We start from the raw sequence: 19,099 nt of genomic DNA, 5'->3' as shown, positions 1-19,099 counted from the left end.
TACAGTTCAGAATTGCTACTTTTTTTTTTATTCCTTCTGCAAATTTGCACTAGCGTGGTACCATTACAACCTATTGAACATGATTGCCGTGGGTCCGACTGCTGAGACCCTGGTTACACAGCAGATTTACAGGGTAAGTTGCATCAACTGCTTCCTTTTCCTGCAGCGGCTGCTAAAGGAGAAGAATTATAAATAACATGTATTTACGAGTAATGCACTCGTAGGCTAGGGTACCACATGGGCATAAAAACCAGAACTTATTTTAATGTCATCTATTGATGACCGACAGCTGATGAAAGCTCTGACCACAGGGCAGCTACCCGGGTTGCTGACGCAGCTCCCATGGATGCATTAAAGCCAACGGTTCTATCTGAATACTATTTTAATGGAATCCCAGGACAGAAAGGCTGAGAACAGACCGAAACGTTGCCTGAACCCGACCTAACCATGCTTTTTCTTTTATGTGAAGTGAATTTTATTTCTAATATCGGTTGTAAAGCTCCAGACCGGATCCAACAGATGGCTAAGTTACACCAACCATTTTCATCTGGTATAGAGCCACCAATTGTATCTCCATGAAAAATGCCCAGCTCCTGCACCCCATTCTCTATGGTTTAAGAGCGCGTTCACACGTGGCGGATTTGATGTGGATTTTCTGCAGCAGAAATTATTTGTGTTACAATGATCCCCATTTGGTGTGGATCTGCTCCAGATTTCCAATCTGCCACGTGTGAACACACCCGGGGACACAACGGTTTTAGAACACAGACAGATGCAATGAAGCGGTATGGGACATTTCAAGGGATATACTTACTAAAAAACGTGAGCATAAAAATTCCATCGTTTCCTATCCTGAGCTGGTCTGCATCATCAAAGTCATCCCTTGCCACAAAATCGTCATCCTGTTACACATAAAAAGTCATTGAATTAGTTAGACCTATTTCTCCTCCTAAGGTCTCCTCAAGGGTACGTACATGGGTACCAGTAGACTCTAGCACAAGTTTTCTTTATATTTTTCACATCACTTTTTTGTCAAAGTATCATGATTGCGCCAAATATATAAAACACTATGATAGATTTGGCGCATCTCTGGACTGCCTCACTAACTTTATGCTGTCTATATATTAGACAGCCTTAGTAAATGGCCTCAACAGTACAACAGATGAAAATCTATAAAAGTACCTGCCCCCTTAGGCTGTAACAGCTCCTCATAAAAGTGCACGTGTCATGAGAAAAAGAGCCGTTACATAAACTACCAACTTTTCATAATTTTGTTATTACCACTTTATGCTGTCGATCTTTTAACAGAATTGTCGCATTGAAAATGTAGTCTGGTCTGCAGATTTGTAGGAAAACTCCGGTACAACTTGTAATTTATTGATCTGAACCGCTGCTCATTCTGGGCTTCGGAGTCCAGTGGGCGGTCCTACTTGATAACTGACAGCCTTCCCTGCATGTATGCTTACAGAGATGGTAGTCATATAGGACCGCCCACTGGACTCCTAAACTCAGAACAAGCAGAGGTTTAGATCAAGTAATTAAATGGTGTACTGAAACTTTCTCACACAACTATATATTAACCTACTGAGTCCTCCCTACTTTATAGCATGTCAAAACAAACTGCATTTTCAACATGGCAGGTTCCCTTCAAGCACTACTACTCTATATGTAATACAGTCTTTCCTCCACCTACTACTAATGCTCCCAGTGTCCCTTGTAGAGAAAAAGTCATTTTACAAGATCATTCTAATGACCTTCGTGATATTGCAAATGTCAATGAATCTTTCTTCAAACTAAACCCTCATGCTAATGTCCTCCTCCTACTATATCACTTTTATACACACCCTAAAATTAGATGTGCTTATACACCTGCTGCTTGGCATTGTGCATTGTTCCTTATTTTACTGGGTCCTTAAAGGGGTTGTCTCGCGCCGAAACGTTTTTTTTTTTTTCCATAGGCCCCCCGTTCGGCGCAGGACAAACCCAAGGGATGTGTTAAAAAAAATATATATATTACTTACCCGAATCCCTGCTCTGCGACTTCTTCTTTCTTCCTACTTCTTCCTTCACCAAGATGGCCGCCGGGATCTTCACCCACGATGCACCGCGGGTCTTCTCCCATGGTGCACCGTGGGCTCTGTGCGGTCCATTGCCGATTCCAGCCTCCTGATTGGCTGGAATCGGCACACGTGACGGGGCGGAGCTACGATGACCAGCTCTCCGGCGCGCGCGGCCCCATTCACCAGGCAGAAGACCGCACAGCGCAAGCGCGTCTAAAAACGCCAGAAGACAGCGAAATTAGACGGATCCATGGCGACGGAGACGCCAGCAACGGAGCAGGTAAGTGAATAACTTCTGTATGGCTCATATTTAATGCACGATGTACATTACAAAGTGCATTAATATGGCCATACAGAAGTGTATAACCCCACTTGCTGCTGCGAGACAACCCCTTTAAGGTTCATTCACATAGGTGTATCTTCTGTCCATGTGCTGCCTGTGTATTTCACGTCCAGCACACGGACTCATTATAGTCTATGAGGCTTTACACACGAGCAATTTTTCACATGAACTGATGGTGAAAAAAAGGAAGGAAAGAGAAAAAAAACCAAAAAACACTGCATTTTCTATTTCCATCCGTATCACGGATGAGAACTGGAATGCAATGCCAACGGTCCTCACATTGGACAGCACATGGATACCCATCCCCATGCTGTACGATCTGAGTGATGTGCCCAAGATTCTAGGGTGCAACTCACAATACAGACATATAACTAGAGACCAAGTCTTTCTTAATGAACTTTTAATGGTAAATTGCAACAGTCACTCCACGGACTCTAATCATAGAATACAGGCCTAACCAGGGTCTAACTGTGAGGATACACAGGGTGCGGACATAAAGACTGATCCAGCACTACATCTCAATACTGTTGTCCTATACTGAAATAATAGCATACTTGACTACTGTGTTTCCCCAAAAATAAGACTGGGTCTTATATTAATTTTCGCTCCAAAATATTTCCAGGACACCATTTAAAAATCATGCTAGGTCTTATTTTCAGGGTATGTCTTATTTTCAGGGAATCGTGGTAGGAAGGCATGGATGTGCTACACAACGGTAGGGCGGAATATGGATATCAATGTTGTGGCCCCTGTAAGAGATAGAGAGTAAAACCCAATTGCAAAGTTAAAGAATAGCATATAAGAAGCAGAAATATGTTTTCAATGTTCCTTGAAACATCTGCTATGACTGAAGTAAGGAAAGTTTTCTCGAAGTGGCCTCCTTCTGCTACGATAGGGGCAGATCCTCCAGGAAGTCATCCACCATCTGCAGAAGATTCAGGTACCAATCCATGATGAGTCCCTGGAATGAACTCAGGTCCAATGACGGCTCCATGTATGTATTGCAGCAGAAGGAGGACACTTAGGAGTATGCTTTCCTTACTTCAGTCACAGGAGCGGCCCCACGGGACTTAGGGCCCTTTTACACAGGACGATACGTCATTCAGAATCCCACATTCAGTGGAACAATTATCTTCAATGTAAACACACGCCCCGACTGAATGATAATTCGCTCGCTTCTTGTTTGCATGCAGAACACTGAATGACGGATCGGCCCTTCTAAACAGGCCGTCCTTCACTTATGAGAGATTGCCAGCTGACTGTGAATGGAGGCGGGTGGGATGGCACAATCCCTGACCCACTCTACCTCCATTCAATAGAAATGCGCGTTCCTGGGTAAAATCACAGGAATGATTATTGCTGAGATGACCTGTCAGGCCGTGTAAGAGCATCCATACAGAGACACAAAAGAGGACTTCAGCTTCTCACATGCTACTCTTCAACCTTACAAATCTCTCCTATAGGGGCCACATCTCAAAATTTAAATCCATGTTTCGGCACCCCCAGGGGCCATCATATAGCGTATCCATGCCTTCCTATTTAAGTACAGTGTTGCTATTACAATATAGGACATCAGAAGTGAGATATAGCGTCTTCCTGACTACCCTATATAAAGGAAGTAATTCCAATAAGAACATTATGTTATAGAATTTCTAGAATTATAGGTGACCCCTTACACCAGCCTACAGCAACTAGATGAGCAAATGTATTACAAAGTTGGTTAATTTCCTATTCTTTATAGGTTCTTAAACAGATAATATGTGTGGATCCAAGGCAAATACTTACAAAAGTCCTATACAGGGGGCTTGGCCAATGCAGCAAAACTTCAATAGCACAGCCTGTACATTATATTACTTGGCATTGGCTCCAATCTTTAGTTCCATTCCCCCAGCTTAGCCTGGCATTACGTTGTTACATTCATGAAGACATTATAAGGGTTTCTGTTATCTGGTAACCATCCAAAATCTCTCATTTGAAATATTGGGTAGTGTTTTTTTAGGCTGGGTTCCCACATGGCGTATTCCCGGGGAAAATCTTGCGGTTTGGAGGGTTTTGGAGCGGCTTGACCACACACGTTTCCATTGCGGCCGGCGCTCCCATAGAGGAGATTGCGGCCGCAACGGGAAAAAAAAAAGAATGGACATGCTGCGGCTGGTGAATCTGCGCCGCAGCATCGACTTTGCCGTTCTGTGTGGACGAGATTTCTGAGAAATCTCATCCACATGGCTGGCTAACACTGGGATTAGCGGCCACAGTCGGATTTGCTGTGGCGGAATTCCAGATGAAATTCCGGCTGTGTGAACCCAGCCTTAGTCATACATTGTTAAATGCGTTTTTTCTAGTTCTATAAAGACTATGGAAAAACACATGAAAAAAACACTATGCCAATTACATGCTGCGTCACTGACAACCCCACCACCCCCACGCCACCCCCCAAAAATATACCAAAAGTTAAGAAAAATGCCACTAGAAATATTCTGTTTATAGTGCATTTTATATTCCAATGAATATCATACTATGTCCCTATAAAGGATTATTAAACCAACACGGCTGCAGTCTACAACGCCACTGCAATCTCTAGGGCTAAACATAAAGCACTACAGAAGTAAGCAGGCAACAAGCCAGGTGTAAGTAAGAGGAGTTCTAGTTACAGACAGAAGTGCTGGCCATACCTCCAGGGATACGGGGAAGAAATCATCAAGAGCATCCAGTCTTTCTCTGAGCTGAGTGAGTGCGGAAGACGGCAAGGGAAAAAGAAAAAGTGCAACAAAATTCAACATGCAGTGAAGGCTGGAGGACTGCGGGACTTTCTGCAGACTATCATGTAAGGGCTTCAGGGCCCCTTCACACGGAACGACTATCATTCAGGTAAACGTTGGATCACACAAAACTAAATAATCATCAAACAGAGTAAAGACGGCCAGCCATTGAATGAGGATTCGTTAACTTATCGCTTGTCCTTTTAATGGAGGCATAGGAACCTGATGATAATTGGCTCATGTAAACAGGTAGTCGTTCATCTATGAAAGACTGCCTGTTTACTGTGAATGGAGGTAGGTGACCGGAAGAGATCTCCAGCGCGCTCCGCCTCCATTCACTGAGTGATTATCACTCCTGTGTAAAGGCAGGTGAGCGATAATCCTTGAGACAACTGTTGGATGTTTTAGTGCTTGTGTAAAGGGACCCTTAGGGGGGTAATCCATACATACAAGTGACATGATCACACTGTTCAAGTGTATATATATATATGTGTGTGCTACCGACCCTTTTGTGAAAGTCCGACACAATAAATGCTGCTCCCCAATCCCACTCGAAGACAGGAAGCCCAAATCTCAATGGAAGGACATAGCCCATATACGTTCAAAATAGGTTGTTGTATTAATTCCACAGTACATTTCAGCTCTGGATTGGAGCCTTCATCAGGCTGTGAAATACCGAACAATACGGCCAGTATATCCAGTGCCGGTAGGATTTATAACATTAACACAGCCAAAAAGTTTAATAGAGTTGTACTTGTTTTAGAAAAGTTCAGATTTTCAAGTACTTCTAAACTTTGAATTGAGTTGACTGGGCGCTAATTCCAGTCCTTCTATCCTATTGATGCATGAACCTTGTGTAGAGTTGTTGTGTCGACCATGTAGTCTGCAGCTCTTCGGCTTCTGTTGGGCTACATCACATTGATCTTCTGTTGCACATGGAGTCATGCCCATCATGCACTACACTACCAGGTGAGAATGAATATGTATATGTATTCACTGCCAGACTTAATACGCATACTACATCTTCTCTTCCCTGTCGCCTGTAGCTTTCTTGAGGTGCGCGGTCCACGTATATACAGTATATCCAACTGCCATTCATATCAATGTGAGTGTGTTTAGACTGTAATTAATTCCATACTGGACATCAGTGCTGGACTGAGATCAAAAATGTATCTGTGACATATCAGAATACCATTTTGACTAGATTTCCCTTTTAAAGGGGTTGTGCCAAGTTTAAAACTAATCTCCTATTCATAGAATAGAGGGTAAGTGTCTGACCAATGATACTCCAACCGCTGGGACCTCCCACTAGAGGTCTGTGTCCACCCGAAATGAGTGCAACAGCGATTGAGAATGTGCGTTGTGCTGCCCCATTTCTCTCTATGGCACTAATAGAGAGAGCCAAACATAGCATTAAGCAATCTAATAGAGATGAATGGAGTAGCACAGTTCACACTCCACCGCCACTGTATTAAAACAGGGGAACATGGACCTTCCTTTCCCATGATCAGTAGGGTTCCCAGAGGTTGGACTCCCAGAGATCAGGCACTTATCCCTACCCTGTGCATTAGTGGGAGAGAAAACCAAGGCATTTCATGCTTCTTGTTCTCAGTGTTGATGTTGCAGAGAAAGTGAATGCAAGCTTCAAAGTCCGGGTACTTTTACATGGGCCAACAGTCGCCTGAGTAATCACTTTAATGAGCGACTGTCATCCGGGGTAAAACAGAGGACCCGGCAGGGCAAATGAGCAAAAATTCCTCACTGATCATAGTTGCTTGGTTTTTAGCTCACCTACAAACCAAGTGACTATCGGCCCCTGTGAACAGGCAGTCGCCCATCTATGAATGACTGCCTGTTTACTCTGAATGGAGACGGGCAGCCGGAAGAGAGGCGGGCGTGTTTCACATCCATTCAGAAAGCTATTCTCACTCCTGTGTGAAAGTACAAAAGTAATAATTGGTAGGATAGCTGACAGTTGTCACCGTGTAAAAGTACCCTTACCCTACTGATTACAGCTGACTAGGGATCCCTATGATAAACCGATTTTTGGGAACTTCATCTTTGTTTTTAAAGTTTTATTTACCAGCCAGAAGCCAACTGGACTGGCAATTTTCTTTTAAATTCCTCTAAAGCAATAGCATGTATGTACAAGACTGCTGCTATGGGGCTCAGTTAATAAAAGGTCATTGGGGCAGTTCAGTTTATCATTTACCCTTTACCTCATGGACAATCTGATCCTACATAAAGATCCCATGCTTCACAAGTCCGACATTCTTAGAAAAAGGGGAGGAAGGAACAGGTTCTAACACAGCGCTGCTCTTTATATCTTCAAGAGAAGGAATGGCTAAACAAGCGCCATCTCTGAATGGAGGGGTCGGATGTATCACTATGTGCTCTACTTGTAGATGAGGAAACACATTCAACCAAAAAGTGATACAAAACAGGATGGCTATCCCCGTACAAAGGAATAAACACTTATTTGAGCCTTATTGTGTTTGCCGAGTCAGGTTTAAAACGAATCTCTGTTTTTAGACACATTCTGCTCAAAATGTGGTGCCCATACAGTACAAATAGGGATTTTTGCTATATCTAGTTATTGCAAAATGCCCATGTTGGAAGAACATAGAAAAAGAAAGTAATAACAGCAGGGCGCTAGCAGTGCCAACAACTGAAGATTTAACAGTGTGTACTAATTTATCTTCCTGGACCATGTGGGTTTGAGAGTTTCTATCTCCCTCCTCCCTGGGACCAAATAAACACTGCTACATCTTCGATTGTTGGCATTGCCACATACTTACTAAGGCCTCATGTCCACGGGTGGGTTGGATTCCGCATGCGGGAGCCCACAGTGAAATCTGACCCTGCCCGTGGCCGAAGACCGTGCATATCTGTCTGGGTCTTCACTGCAGAATCGCCAGCCAGTGCGCCGCCACAAGTGCGCAGTAGAGGTTTTTTTTTTTAAACTCCTGCTTTCTTGCGCAATCAGTCAATTGCAGATGGGCCGCGGATCGGACGGATTCTATTGACTTTAATGGAAGCCGCCTGTATGGGAATCCACTGAAATGGAGCATGCTACGATTTATTTTCAGGACCAAATGGTCCGCAAAATAAATTTACATGCTTGAATTCTGCGGTCGACCATGTTTCTCTATGGTCTGCGTGGATTCCGCAATTCAAGTCCGCCCATGGACATTGGGCCTAAAGGTCCTTTCATATGGGATGAGTTGTCGGGCAAAGGATGCCTGACAGGTCGTCCCAGTGAAGCTCGGTCCTGTGCTGTTACACAGTAGGGAGTATCATTGGTATCGCTCGGAGCGCTGCCGCCATGGAGGTGGAGTGGCTCGGGGAGCATTCTCCCCCAGCTCAGTAAGCAGATAGTCGTTCAAAAGTAAAAAACGGCTGTCTACACTGAATGGCACGTTGTTCGGTTTTCTGCATACAAAAACTGAGCAACTCAATGAGTCCCGTTCAGTCACGGCATGCATTTACACAGGATGATCATCATTCAGAATCACACGGGAACCTGAATGATTCTGAATGATAATCACGCCATGTAAAAGGGCCGGAGTCTTCTAGCACCCTGCTGCTTTTTAATTTTTTTCCTATGTTTTTGTGGGGACGACCTGTCTGGAGTTGTAGTTAATGGCCTCTTTTTTTTTCTAATGCAGTGTAGCATTAGTTCCTCCACACGCCCAATGGGGTGCAATTGTGCTCATGTCTATTATATTTTTTATGGCTTCAAGCATTTTTCATTCTGTAATTACATGGGTGAGTGCGATCTAGGTCCAAAGAAAATCGGACCTACATTGCACTCGTTTAACCTGAGACTGCAAGGCGGTTTGGCATAAGAATGCATCGCAATGCTGTACATGTGTTTTTTGTGTGTGTGAAAAAAAAGTCACATTATTCCAATAGTTAAAACAGAAAAAAATGCATTATAGTCACATGGAAATCGCACGGCATGGGAATGTGATGCAAATTTTTCATGCACTCATGGGAAATAATGGGCGATTCTTGAACAAGAATCGCCTAAAAATAGGACAAGATGCAATTTTTCTATCTCAGACTCTCGGTCTAAGAGAAAAATCACCCATGTGTATAAACCCATAGAAATAATGGGTTCTTTTCCTGTGCGAACTCCGTCCGTATATCAATCAGACGGAACTCCCAGGAGAAAATCACCCGTGTAGATAACTCCCAATTGTGTCATGTTCTTGAGTGAGATTACTTGCTGATCGCTCCCCTCTTCATCACCTACACATGCGGGATAGAGCAGGGCCTGTTGGGACTTGTAGTCCTGTCCTTTTAGAACTACATCAATAACCCATTCACAGTGAATATTTCTGATACACGACACCAGCGGCAGGGCAGCTCCAGGAGAGGTCTCTGCACGGGTGCTTTCCTATAGTTTCCATAGGAGTTACCAGAATAATGATTCATGGTATTGAGGATTGTAGAACTAGAGCAGATGACTTACTCTTCCCGGCACCAGGGGGATGGTGGCTTCTGCCTTAGTCCTCTCTGCTTCATCATAACTGGGCAGCGATGTCGCCACGTTGTAGGATGGTGGTTTTGGAAATCCCGACTCATCTTTGTAGTCAAAAAACGCTGTAACAATAAAATAAAACACACTGGTAAGAAAATCACAAATACCCAAAGGTCTTCAAAATACACCTTTTAATAAATTCATGGCAAGAGACATAAGCAATATAAAACATATGTAATGAAATAAAGGGTGTCATTACTGTGGAGCGCCATCTTAAGGACACTTTAAAGTGAACATTCTGGTTTTTTTTATACTAATTAAAATCACTTATTGAAATATTTTATTGTTTTCTAATCTGTTTGTATTTTCTGATTGCCAAAGTGTTTATTTCATTTTCTGTACATGATTATTGGAGTAGACCTCCTGCCTGAGCTGCTGATCCGTTCTGTTAACAGCAGTTAAAGGGGTTTTCTGGGCAAATACCATTGATGACTTATCCTCAGGATTGGGCATAAATACTTAATTGTCTGTGACCAGACGATCGGGATCAGCTAATCAACTTGGACCAATGTCAATATTGGGTCTGGAGGAGGAAGTACTTTAGAAGGCTTCACTCCCATTGAAATCAATAGGAGCTGAAGCTTCCTGTTACATTTCCTACTCCCAGCAGCGGGGTTGAATGCAGAAGTGTAGTAGGGGGCAGCACTTCTATTGATTTTAATTGAAATAAAGCCCCCAACAATGTCTGGCCTGCTGCAGTGACAGCAGGCCAGGTGATCAGCTGATCACTGGAGATACCAAGTGGCGATACCCGGAGATTAATGATTGATGGCCTATTCTATGTAACAAGTCTCCAGGTGCCAGAGTAACCCATCAGAAAACCTCTTTAAGCAAACCGCATGGGCACAGAAATCTGGTGCCTGGAGAGGACTCATTGGGATAAAATATCAATAAGCCACAGGCTATCAGGGACATAGCAGTGACATGACCAGCACATGAGTCTGCATCTCTGGATGTAGAGTTCACTAATACTGATGGCTTTCAGTGTCTCCTGTGTTGTTAGCAGTCCAAACTAGCCAATCCTCACTGATCACACACAGGGGTGGCATCACAGCAATTGGCAAGTACCACCAACATGGTTTATGGCACAAGCCTTTAGGCTGAAATTAAGGACCTGCTGAGTCTTGTGAGATGGTGTTCTTACCTTCCATGTTGTTCCCTTAGGTCGCTCTCACACCGGCCGCTTTTTACCACGATTAGTGCGGTGTCCCGAGCACCGGGCTTATCATGGTACAACGGTCCCATTGATTTCAATGGGGCCTCGCAGACCTGTGCTGGAATGCGGCGTTTCTAACGTCGCGATTTCCGAGCTCCGTCTGTTCTATTTTTCTGCGTTTTGTAAGCACACCTCGTCACTCATCATAATGATGGGATCTGTTAAAAGCGGTGTCAAACAATATACCATGTGTTCAAAGACTCAGTTCGAAATCGCTGAAAAATGCTACAGATTCGAGGGGCATTTAACTGAACGCATGTGTGAGAGTTGTCTTAGTGTCAGCGCTGGAAGCCACCACTGCAGTGCATTGAGTGGTGCTGCTAAGTAGTCCGCCCATTATAAAATTAGAACAGGCAGACTACTTAGCAGTGCTGCTCAATGCACTGCAGCGAGTGGCTTTCAGTACTGACACCAGGGGAACAATGGGGGAGGTAAGTATAAGGCTATAAGGCCTCAAGTCCATGGCATGCGCGTATTCCACAGTGGCAGACCTGCGTGTCAGTGCGGAAATTATTTTTAAATGCTTGCCAACAATCGCAGATGTGATCTTGTTTTTCAATCGCGAACACATTGTGAATTGTCGGTGGGGAAAAAATAAAAATCGCAAACCCAAAGTGCCTGCCTTCCCCTTTTCCCCCCCCTTCCTGCTTGGGCTCCAAGCAACCAGAGAAGTTAAATTGCGTATGGATTGCGGATTGCTTGCTTCCACAGAGATTAATGGAGCATTCTACGATTTCTTTTTCATGTATGGCATCCACAAATCAAATCCGCAGGTGTGACCTACAGATTCCGCGGACACTGGCCTAACACTTACATCCCTGGACACAGTGGGTCACCTACTATCAGCCTATAAACCTAAATGATAGCAGGGGACAAATTCCCTTTAATGATTCCTGGCTTGTATCCTGCATAACTGAGAAAATACTAAAGTTTTAAAGGCGTTGATTGGATTTCTTTTTCCAATTAAAGTTTATTTAAAGCTTCTAAGACATTTTTATGCAAAGGAATTATAATGGAACACAAAACTAAATCCTCACCTGCGTTGTCTCCAGCAATGCTGCTGTATGGAGGGGGAGCGTCGCATGCAGCCTGGGGGGTTTCTACGGGTTCTTCTTCATTCTGTAACTGCAATTGAAAAAAAAAATAAATGAAGATTAAAAAAAGGCAAGCCATATTGTCTGAAGTGTTACATAAGGAGGTGCATTGATTTGCTTTATGGTTCTACGGAGCGTTTTGTGGGCATGCTCCATGCCATGTGCACAGCGCAGGAGCCGACCTATCTGCGTGACCTATAGTCATTCTAGATCAGCTTTAATACAAGGGTATTACAGAGGCGATTGTAAACGTATGGAAAAATAAAATCATTAGGATGGAAGCTTCTACCTGTTCCTAGAATGTGGCCAGCAAGTAGGGAACTTAGCCTCCGTTCACGTGTCCGTTACTCACATGGTTTCCGGAATAAATGTTGGAAAAAAATAATACAGCATGCTACTTTTCCGGTAAAATGATGGAAACCATAACAGAAACTGGATGGAACCCAATATTGTCCATTGGTCCACTTTGTTTTACAAGGTTTCCGTTATATAGCATAGTCAACTATGTTATTCTATACTCTAAATAAGGCGGAAACAAACAGAATCCCTGTAAAAAGGACATCATGGGGGGATGCGTTTCACAATTCAAGTGAATGGTTCTGTATGTGGGTTCCATCGCAGTGCCGTTTCCTGCAGCTTTCACGGAACCCCTGAATGGAATCACACAGAATATTAAATAACGCTCCCTAACTGAGCAGGACAAGTATCGCAAGAAGGCAGCAGCTCGGACTTCAATTATAAAGACGTCTTGCTGGCTCATTCACCACACATAGGACCGCGGACAAGTCCAAAATGAGCGCGGATATAAGTCAACGTACTACAATGTATAATTAGTATCCCGCCTCCAAACTATCCATCGATCCTCTCCTCTCCCGCTGCGCTATAACCTGCCACCTGCAACATCTGTGCAGACTGGAGATGCAACTTTTTGTTCTCATTTGCAAAGTTTTCAAAAAGTTGCATTTCATTAATACGTCTAAATCCCGAACAAGGAGCAAACGGTGCCCACTTTTCACATTACTTTTATAAACTGATGTTTGTGGCGCAGATGACTCTCAATTCTTGGCACAAATGGTTAATAAATACATCCCACAACAGATAAGAGACCATTCAACAATAAAAGGCACTAAAAAAGGTGCAAACACATTGATCATTGTGGGCCGACCTATAAATTGACTATTTTCTCTCAGCTCTGTCCTGTTTGCTAGTGACAGGATGCTATTTCTCCACCACTTCTCTTTTAAAGAAATGGCAGCATTTGCACATTAACCCATTCCTCCCAGTAGAGCTGCGGTACTTTCTACATTATTGAGTAGATATAGCATTTCATCTGAGAGCACTTAGCAGTTAACCGAAGAAAAGTTATACATGAGGAGCATGTCCTCATCATCCCCTACATTATCTCATCTGGTCCAATTCCACCAAATGCTTTAATGGTAGACAAATGAGGCAGCAGAAAATGGAGCACTCTGATATACGCCAGCTTTTACAGAGCGTGGGAGTGTATAGAAGTAATGCTGGAAAGTAGATCTCAATAACATAATAAAAGTAATTAATAAAAAAAAAAAAGTTTGGTATTACGTAAAGGCCCATTTACACGCAAGGCAATCTTTCAAAGGATTGAAAGATTGACAGTTTTAGCGATCGCTTTGCATAAAGTGTTAATAGACACTAATGTCTATTAACACTTTATCAGCTTCATTTACGTGTAAAAGGGCCTCCGGGAACTGTTTGCAGAGCACAGCATGTGGTCTGAGCTCTGCACACAGCTCCATTGTTCTCGCACAGGCTGTCAGCAGAATACAATGTAATCTCCTGGCTCCTGCTGAGAACACAGCGTGCGGTCCCTGTTATCACTCTCCGGCTGAACAATAAACTTTAAGCTCACCTTAAAAAAAGAGTAAACGATTATCACTCAAATGTCATAGTTTGAAGAATTTTGAGCGATAATCACTGTGTGTAAATGGGCCTCCAGCCTGTAGAGCAGTAGGAGAAACAAAGTACCCGTTAATGGTTAATAAAGAGAGAGGATGTTACAGCAAGCTTTTAAAACTATTGCAGATTTGATCGTTACCCGCATGGACGATCCACGGCATTCCGCATCCATTAGCAAGTATAGAACATTCACATGTCCGCTCACACAAGCTCGCAGAAAAATGTTCTATTTTTACGCGGATTCCATGCAGACGGCTTCCATTAAAGGCAATGGAAGCCGTCCGACCCGCGGCCCTTCAGCAATTAACATTACAGAAAGGTTGAAAGAAAAGACGGTCAAGGAGTGGAGGAACAATTTTCCTAATTAATAAGAAATATCGCGGTCTGAACATGGAGAAAAAGTTTTGAAAGTTTATGTCTAAAAGTTTAGATGAGTTAATTGCGCTATATTATTTTATAAGCGACTTCCCCATACAACCTATAAAAGTTACCAGCTGTGACAGAACCTGGTCCTCATGCCTGCCAGGCCCGTTAACCAATGTGCTAATCCTCTCACTGGAAAGGTGTTATGTAAGATATTTGCAGAAGAGTGAACTTCACATTAGAACTATGAACTTTATGTACCCAACTGGGTTCTCTTTTTATAGTACATACTGTATAATTATATCATGTCTATATGAATATACCAGTATACAGGATTATATAGCTCAATGACGAGATTGCCCCCTGCAATGGTACAGAAGATGTAACATACTATAAAGTTATATTATAACATGCTCACCGCCCTATAACCAAGTTATAGTGATCGCCCCCCCCCCCCCCCCCAAAAAAAAGATGAGGGTAGATTAAAGGGTAGCGGAGAAAGAAGATTTTGTTGCTCTCAGCTCTTTCCATCATGACTGCTGGATACGGACAAGCGATGCTTCATAGCTGACCTTTCTATGCCATAACTGACAAAGCTCAAAATAAGGAAGTACCATACGAGAGGCCAGATATGGCTGCACACATGTGACTTCCTGGCGGTGGGGGAGAGTGGTGTGGTAGCAGAAAAAGCTTACATTATGTAAAGGATTTTAAGAGAGGGTCCAGGATTACAAGAAAAACAGTGTCCCCCTTTTCCAGTAGACAGCGCCAACTCTTATCCACTGACGGTGCCTAGTACTGCAGCTGAGCGCCATTCACTTACATTGGAAAGACCTGCAATCCCAGACACGGCCCACGGACAAGAGTGGCCCCGTTTATGGAAAGATACTGTCACTTTTGTTAATCCCAACTACAATGGAAAACATGGAAAGCAGAGGGATAGAGGTCCCAGCAATAGTTTTCAGCACCCAAATGGCAGGGGACCGCAACCCTACTTAAGTTAATGGGGCGACGTTCCAACTTCCTGCACAGCGGATGGCCAGGAAAATCGGTGAACGACCCGCACCTCTTAACCCCTTTAGTGGCACGCCCGGAAAATCTCTGGGACTTGCTGCACTGACCATGCAGTTAAACCCTGGAAGATTTCCATGGACAGCTCTAGTGCTGAAATGTGCAGAGCACTGAGCTGTCATCTGAAATCTTCCGGGGTTTTTATTGCATTGTTGACTCATTTAAAAAACCTGCCCCGTGAGGCATTTACATGGTAATAATAAACCTACCACTGAAGAGGTTAATGGGGTTTTCGCACAACTTAAAATTGCTTCTAGACTATTTCAGACTTTCTGCATGCAGACAACTCTACGACGTGTCATTCAGTGTAAACAGCATTCACTTTTGAATGACTGTCTGCTTATTATGAATGGATGGGGTAGGTGGGGTGGGAGGACGATCCCCGGCCCACTCCACCTCCACGCCAGCAGCGCTGTGAGTGATGCCAATTATATCAGCTCAGGCGTAAGCATCACTGGTACAAATGTTGGGCATAGTTTGCCTGGAAGCTCGTCCTGTGTAAAAAGACCATTAGGGCTCATATCCACGGACGTATGTGTAAAAAGCTGCAAGTCCCCCCAAAATGTTTTACCCATTCTTTAACCATATGCTCCGCCGGCAGAGACTGTGTATGGGAATGCACATGCCCGCATATCACATGTGCACTGACACGTGCAGCGTGATTTTTGTTTTTTTAATTCCCCCTCTGTTTCAGAGCAGGGGATGCGCATGAAGACGCTGTCCATAGGCAATGTATTGTGTATGGACAGTGCTTCATACACAGCTCATACCAATGTACAGGGCTCAGGCTTCGTGGTACGCAGAGTAATAGAGCGTGCTGCAAGCTTTTTCTTTTGAATAGCTAAATGGAGTATTTACACGCCAGTGTGCATGGATCAATGCAAGAAAAGGTACGCACAGCCTTTAAAGGGATGTTTCCACTAATAACGTGTATCCCTAAACCACAGAACAGAAGATAAATATCGGATTACTGAGGGTCTGAAAGCTGGCATCGCCAACGATCCCAAGATCCACACACCTAAATCATGCATGAAATTGGAGGGAAAGTACCATGCGTGACCACCGCTTCAATCACTTCTATGGGATGGTGGAAGATTGCCGAGCGCATCTATCTCCCTGCACCCTATAGGAATGACCGGAGTGGTAGTTACACGGGCACATCACCTCTCCATTTTCATGGAGGACTTAGAACACCCACTCAGGATCCCTGAAGGTCCCAGTGGTCGAACCCCAAGAGATCAAACATTTATCCGCCATCTTGACATCAAATCGATGTCAAGATGAAACATTGTGGACCTATAGCTATGTTTAGACTGACTACATGGTTTCATGATGGACTTCTGGGATCGCTGACAGAAAGATTAGAACATCTTGCAGTCCTACTTTTGCCATTTCAAGTAGTAGAGCCCTCAAGTCAATGGAGTTAATAAGAATACAGGTTCCATCCATACCCTTATTAAAGGGGTTGTCCCGCGCCGAAACGGGGTTTTTTTTTTTTTTTAAACCCCCCCCCCCGTTCGGCGCGAGACAACCCCGATGCAGGGGTTAAAAAAACAACCCCACAGCGCTTACCTGAATCCCGGCGGTCCGGCGTCTTCATACTCACCTGCTGAAGATGGCCGCCGGGATCCTCTGTCTCCATGGACCGCAGGGCTTCTGTGCGGTCCATTGCCGATTCCAGCCTCCTGATTGGCTGGAATCGGCACGTGACGGGGCGGAGCTACACGGAGCCCCATAGAGAAGAGGAGAAGACCCGGACTGCGCAAGCGCGGCTAATTTGGCCATCGGAGGGCGAAAATTAGTCGGCACCATGGAGACGAGGACGCCAGCAACGGAGCAGGTAAGTATAAAACTTTTTATAACTTCTGTATGGCTCATAATTAATGCACAATGTACATTACAAAGTGCATTATTATGGCCATGCAGAAGTGTATAGACCCACTTGCTGCCTCGGGACAACCCCTTTAAGTAAAACCATAATGCCGGTGTGCACAGTCCTTACCTCAAATATATACAACACTTTAGGAGCTAATGACAATTGGCCTGACTTTTTTTCTCCAGCCATAAAATAAGAACTTACACAAAATTTAGCTGAAACAAGCCAAAAATCTTGGCCCGGGCTTTAATCCTGGCTGATCGTAAAAATACGGTGAGGGATTAAAGCTCCTGCAGTGTAGCAGAACAGGTCGGGTCCTCGGTCGTTAGTCAAGGGGGATTCTGCTCATAAATGAAGCTCCTATGGATGCCCCAGCTATAGTGGAAACGTGTGAAATAAGAAAAAAAGACAACGTGAATGACCCCCAGAGGTCATATAAAACGTCATGGAGAACATAAATGTAGAAAAAAATAGTTCAAAGAAATAACAGAATAAAATAAAAATATATCCATGAAAAAACAAATGACCCACCGCCAACCTAAACAGTCACCCAATGCGGCCTGTAATCCGAGACTATGCAAATGATATGCCAAAACATGCGGAGGAAAAATGAGGGCCACATTCCTGTACTTTATTTTAGCGTGAATATACTAATTTTAAAAATAACTATACTATTTTTTACACGCAATAAAAGCAGGGGGAAAATTGTGAAAATATATATTAAAAAATAGCCCTATATGTCACAGAAAAAAAAACACTGCAAAAAAATTTTGCTAGCTGAAGCAAAAAAAAAAACTACGAAATAATAGGGCAGTAAAACCACGAAATGGGTAAAATCCCTAAAAAGTGTCTGGTACTTTTGGGCCAAAACACCCAGGTCCTGAAGGGGTTTAAAGCTAATTTGTAGGAGCTTTGTCTACTCTGTCCAGTCTGCCCATACCATGTATTGACCATCACCGAGGTCCGAACCTTTACAGAGTGGAGATAGCTGCCCCCCATAAAACATGTGAAGATCTGATCACACCTCCTTTTCTGCCAGGTTTCCTTAGGTTTTTGATGGACGGTACGCAGTGGGATGTTTTACTATACTAACCAGTAAAACAAGGGAATCCCGACAGATGCATTATCAGTCATCTTGGGGGAAAAAACAGAACAATGGACTTCTGTAGAAATGGGTGTCATGACCCAATCTGGGGGTAGAAATATTACCTGCCGTCCTACATTTGTGCCACAGATCCGCCAGTCATTGGGGGCCCTTTGATCTTCCAACGTGGTAGTAGGACTCCTCTTACTAACGACCCTGTACATCCGTAATGTGAGACACTTTATGCAGCTTTCGGATTAGTTGACCAATCAGAACAGTGCATAAGGTCTTAAACTACCAATGTACAATGTGTATCGGGTAGTCAGCGTAGCACTGTGGCCACAATAGAAGACCAAAGGGGGACCCGAGGATCCGTGGTACACCAGCATAAGTGGAGGTAACCGAAGGTTCGCTAGAACACTGGTGGAGATCGATTTCTACATGAAAGTGGAGTCTGACCTACATCACTGAATTATAACAAGGAAATGCTTGCCACTGAAAGGTGGTGGAGGGGAGCAGGCTGGGTACTTCCTAAGCAAAAAAAATGGCCGCTTGGGCCGGGAGAAGCACCTCGGGGGGAGAGAGGCCCAGCTCCTGTAGTGTCATTACACATCCTGGTCCACGTTGGTAGGAGCAGGTGCCAACAAAGCGTCATGACTGGGATCAGGCCAAACCAGTTCAGTGGTAGGCCTCGCTTGCTGGTTGTGGCAGTATACTGGGAACTCAGAGGAAAAGTTATAAACGATTCTGCT

The 19,099-nt window shown here is 43.9% G+C and overlaps 1 protein-coding gene across 1 annotated transcript in view; it reads right to left on the bottom strand.

Annotated features, from left to right (window-relative positions):
* NDFIP1 (Nedd4 family interacting protein 1) overlaps window positions 1-19,099 on the bottom strand; it is a 47,052-nt gene that overhangs the window by 13,827 nt on the left and 14,126 nt on the right. Inside the window, exons 2-4 of the mRNA XM_066591237.1 lie at window positions 11,962-12,049; window positions 9,640-9,770; window positions 815-902 (exon numbers count right to left, since the gene is read on the bottom strand). Of these exons, the coding sequence (XP_066447334.1) occupies window positions 815-902; window positions 9,640-9,770; window positions 11,962-12,049 (307 nt within the window). The remainder of the gene's footprint in view (window positions 1-814; window positions 903-9,639; window positions 9,771-11,961; window positions 12,050-19,099) is intronic.

Source organism: Eleutherodactylus coqui, chromosome 2, assembly GCF_035609145.1.
Source record: "Eleutherodactylus coqui strain aEleCoq1 chromosome 2, aEleCoq1.hap1, whole genome shotgun sequence".
NCBI lineage: Eukaryota > Metazoa > Chordata > Amphibia > Anura > Eleutherodactylidae > Eleutherodactylus > Eleutherodactylus coqui.
This window is presented reverse-complemented; position numbering and strand designations above follow the sequence as displayed.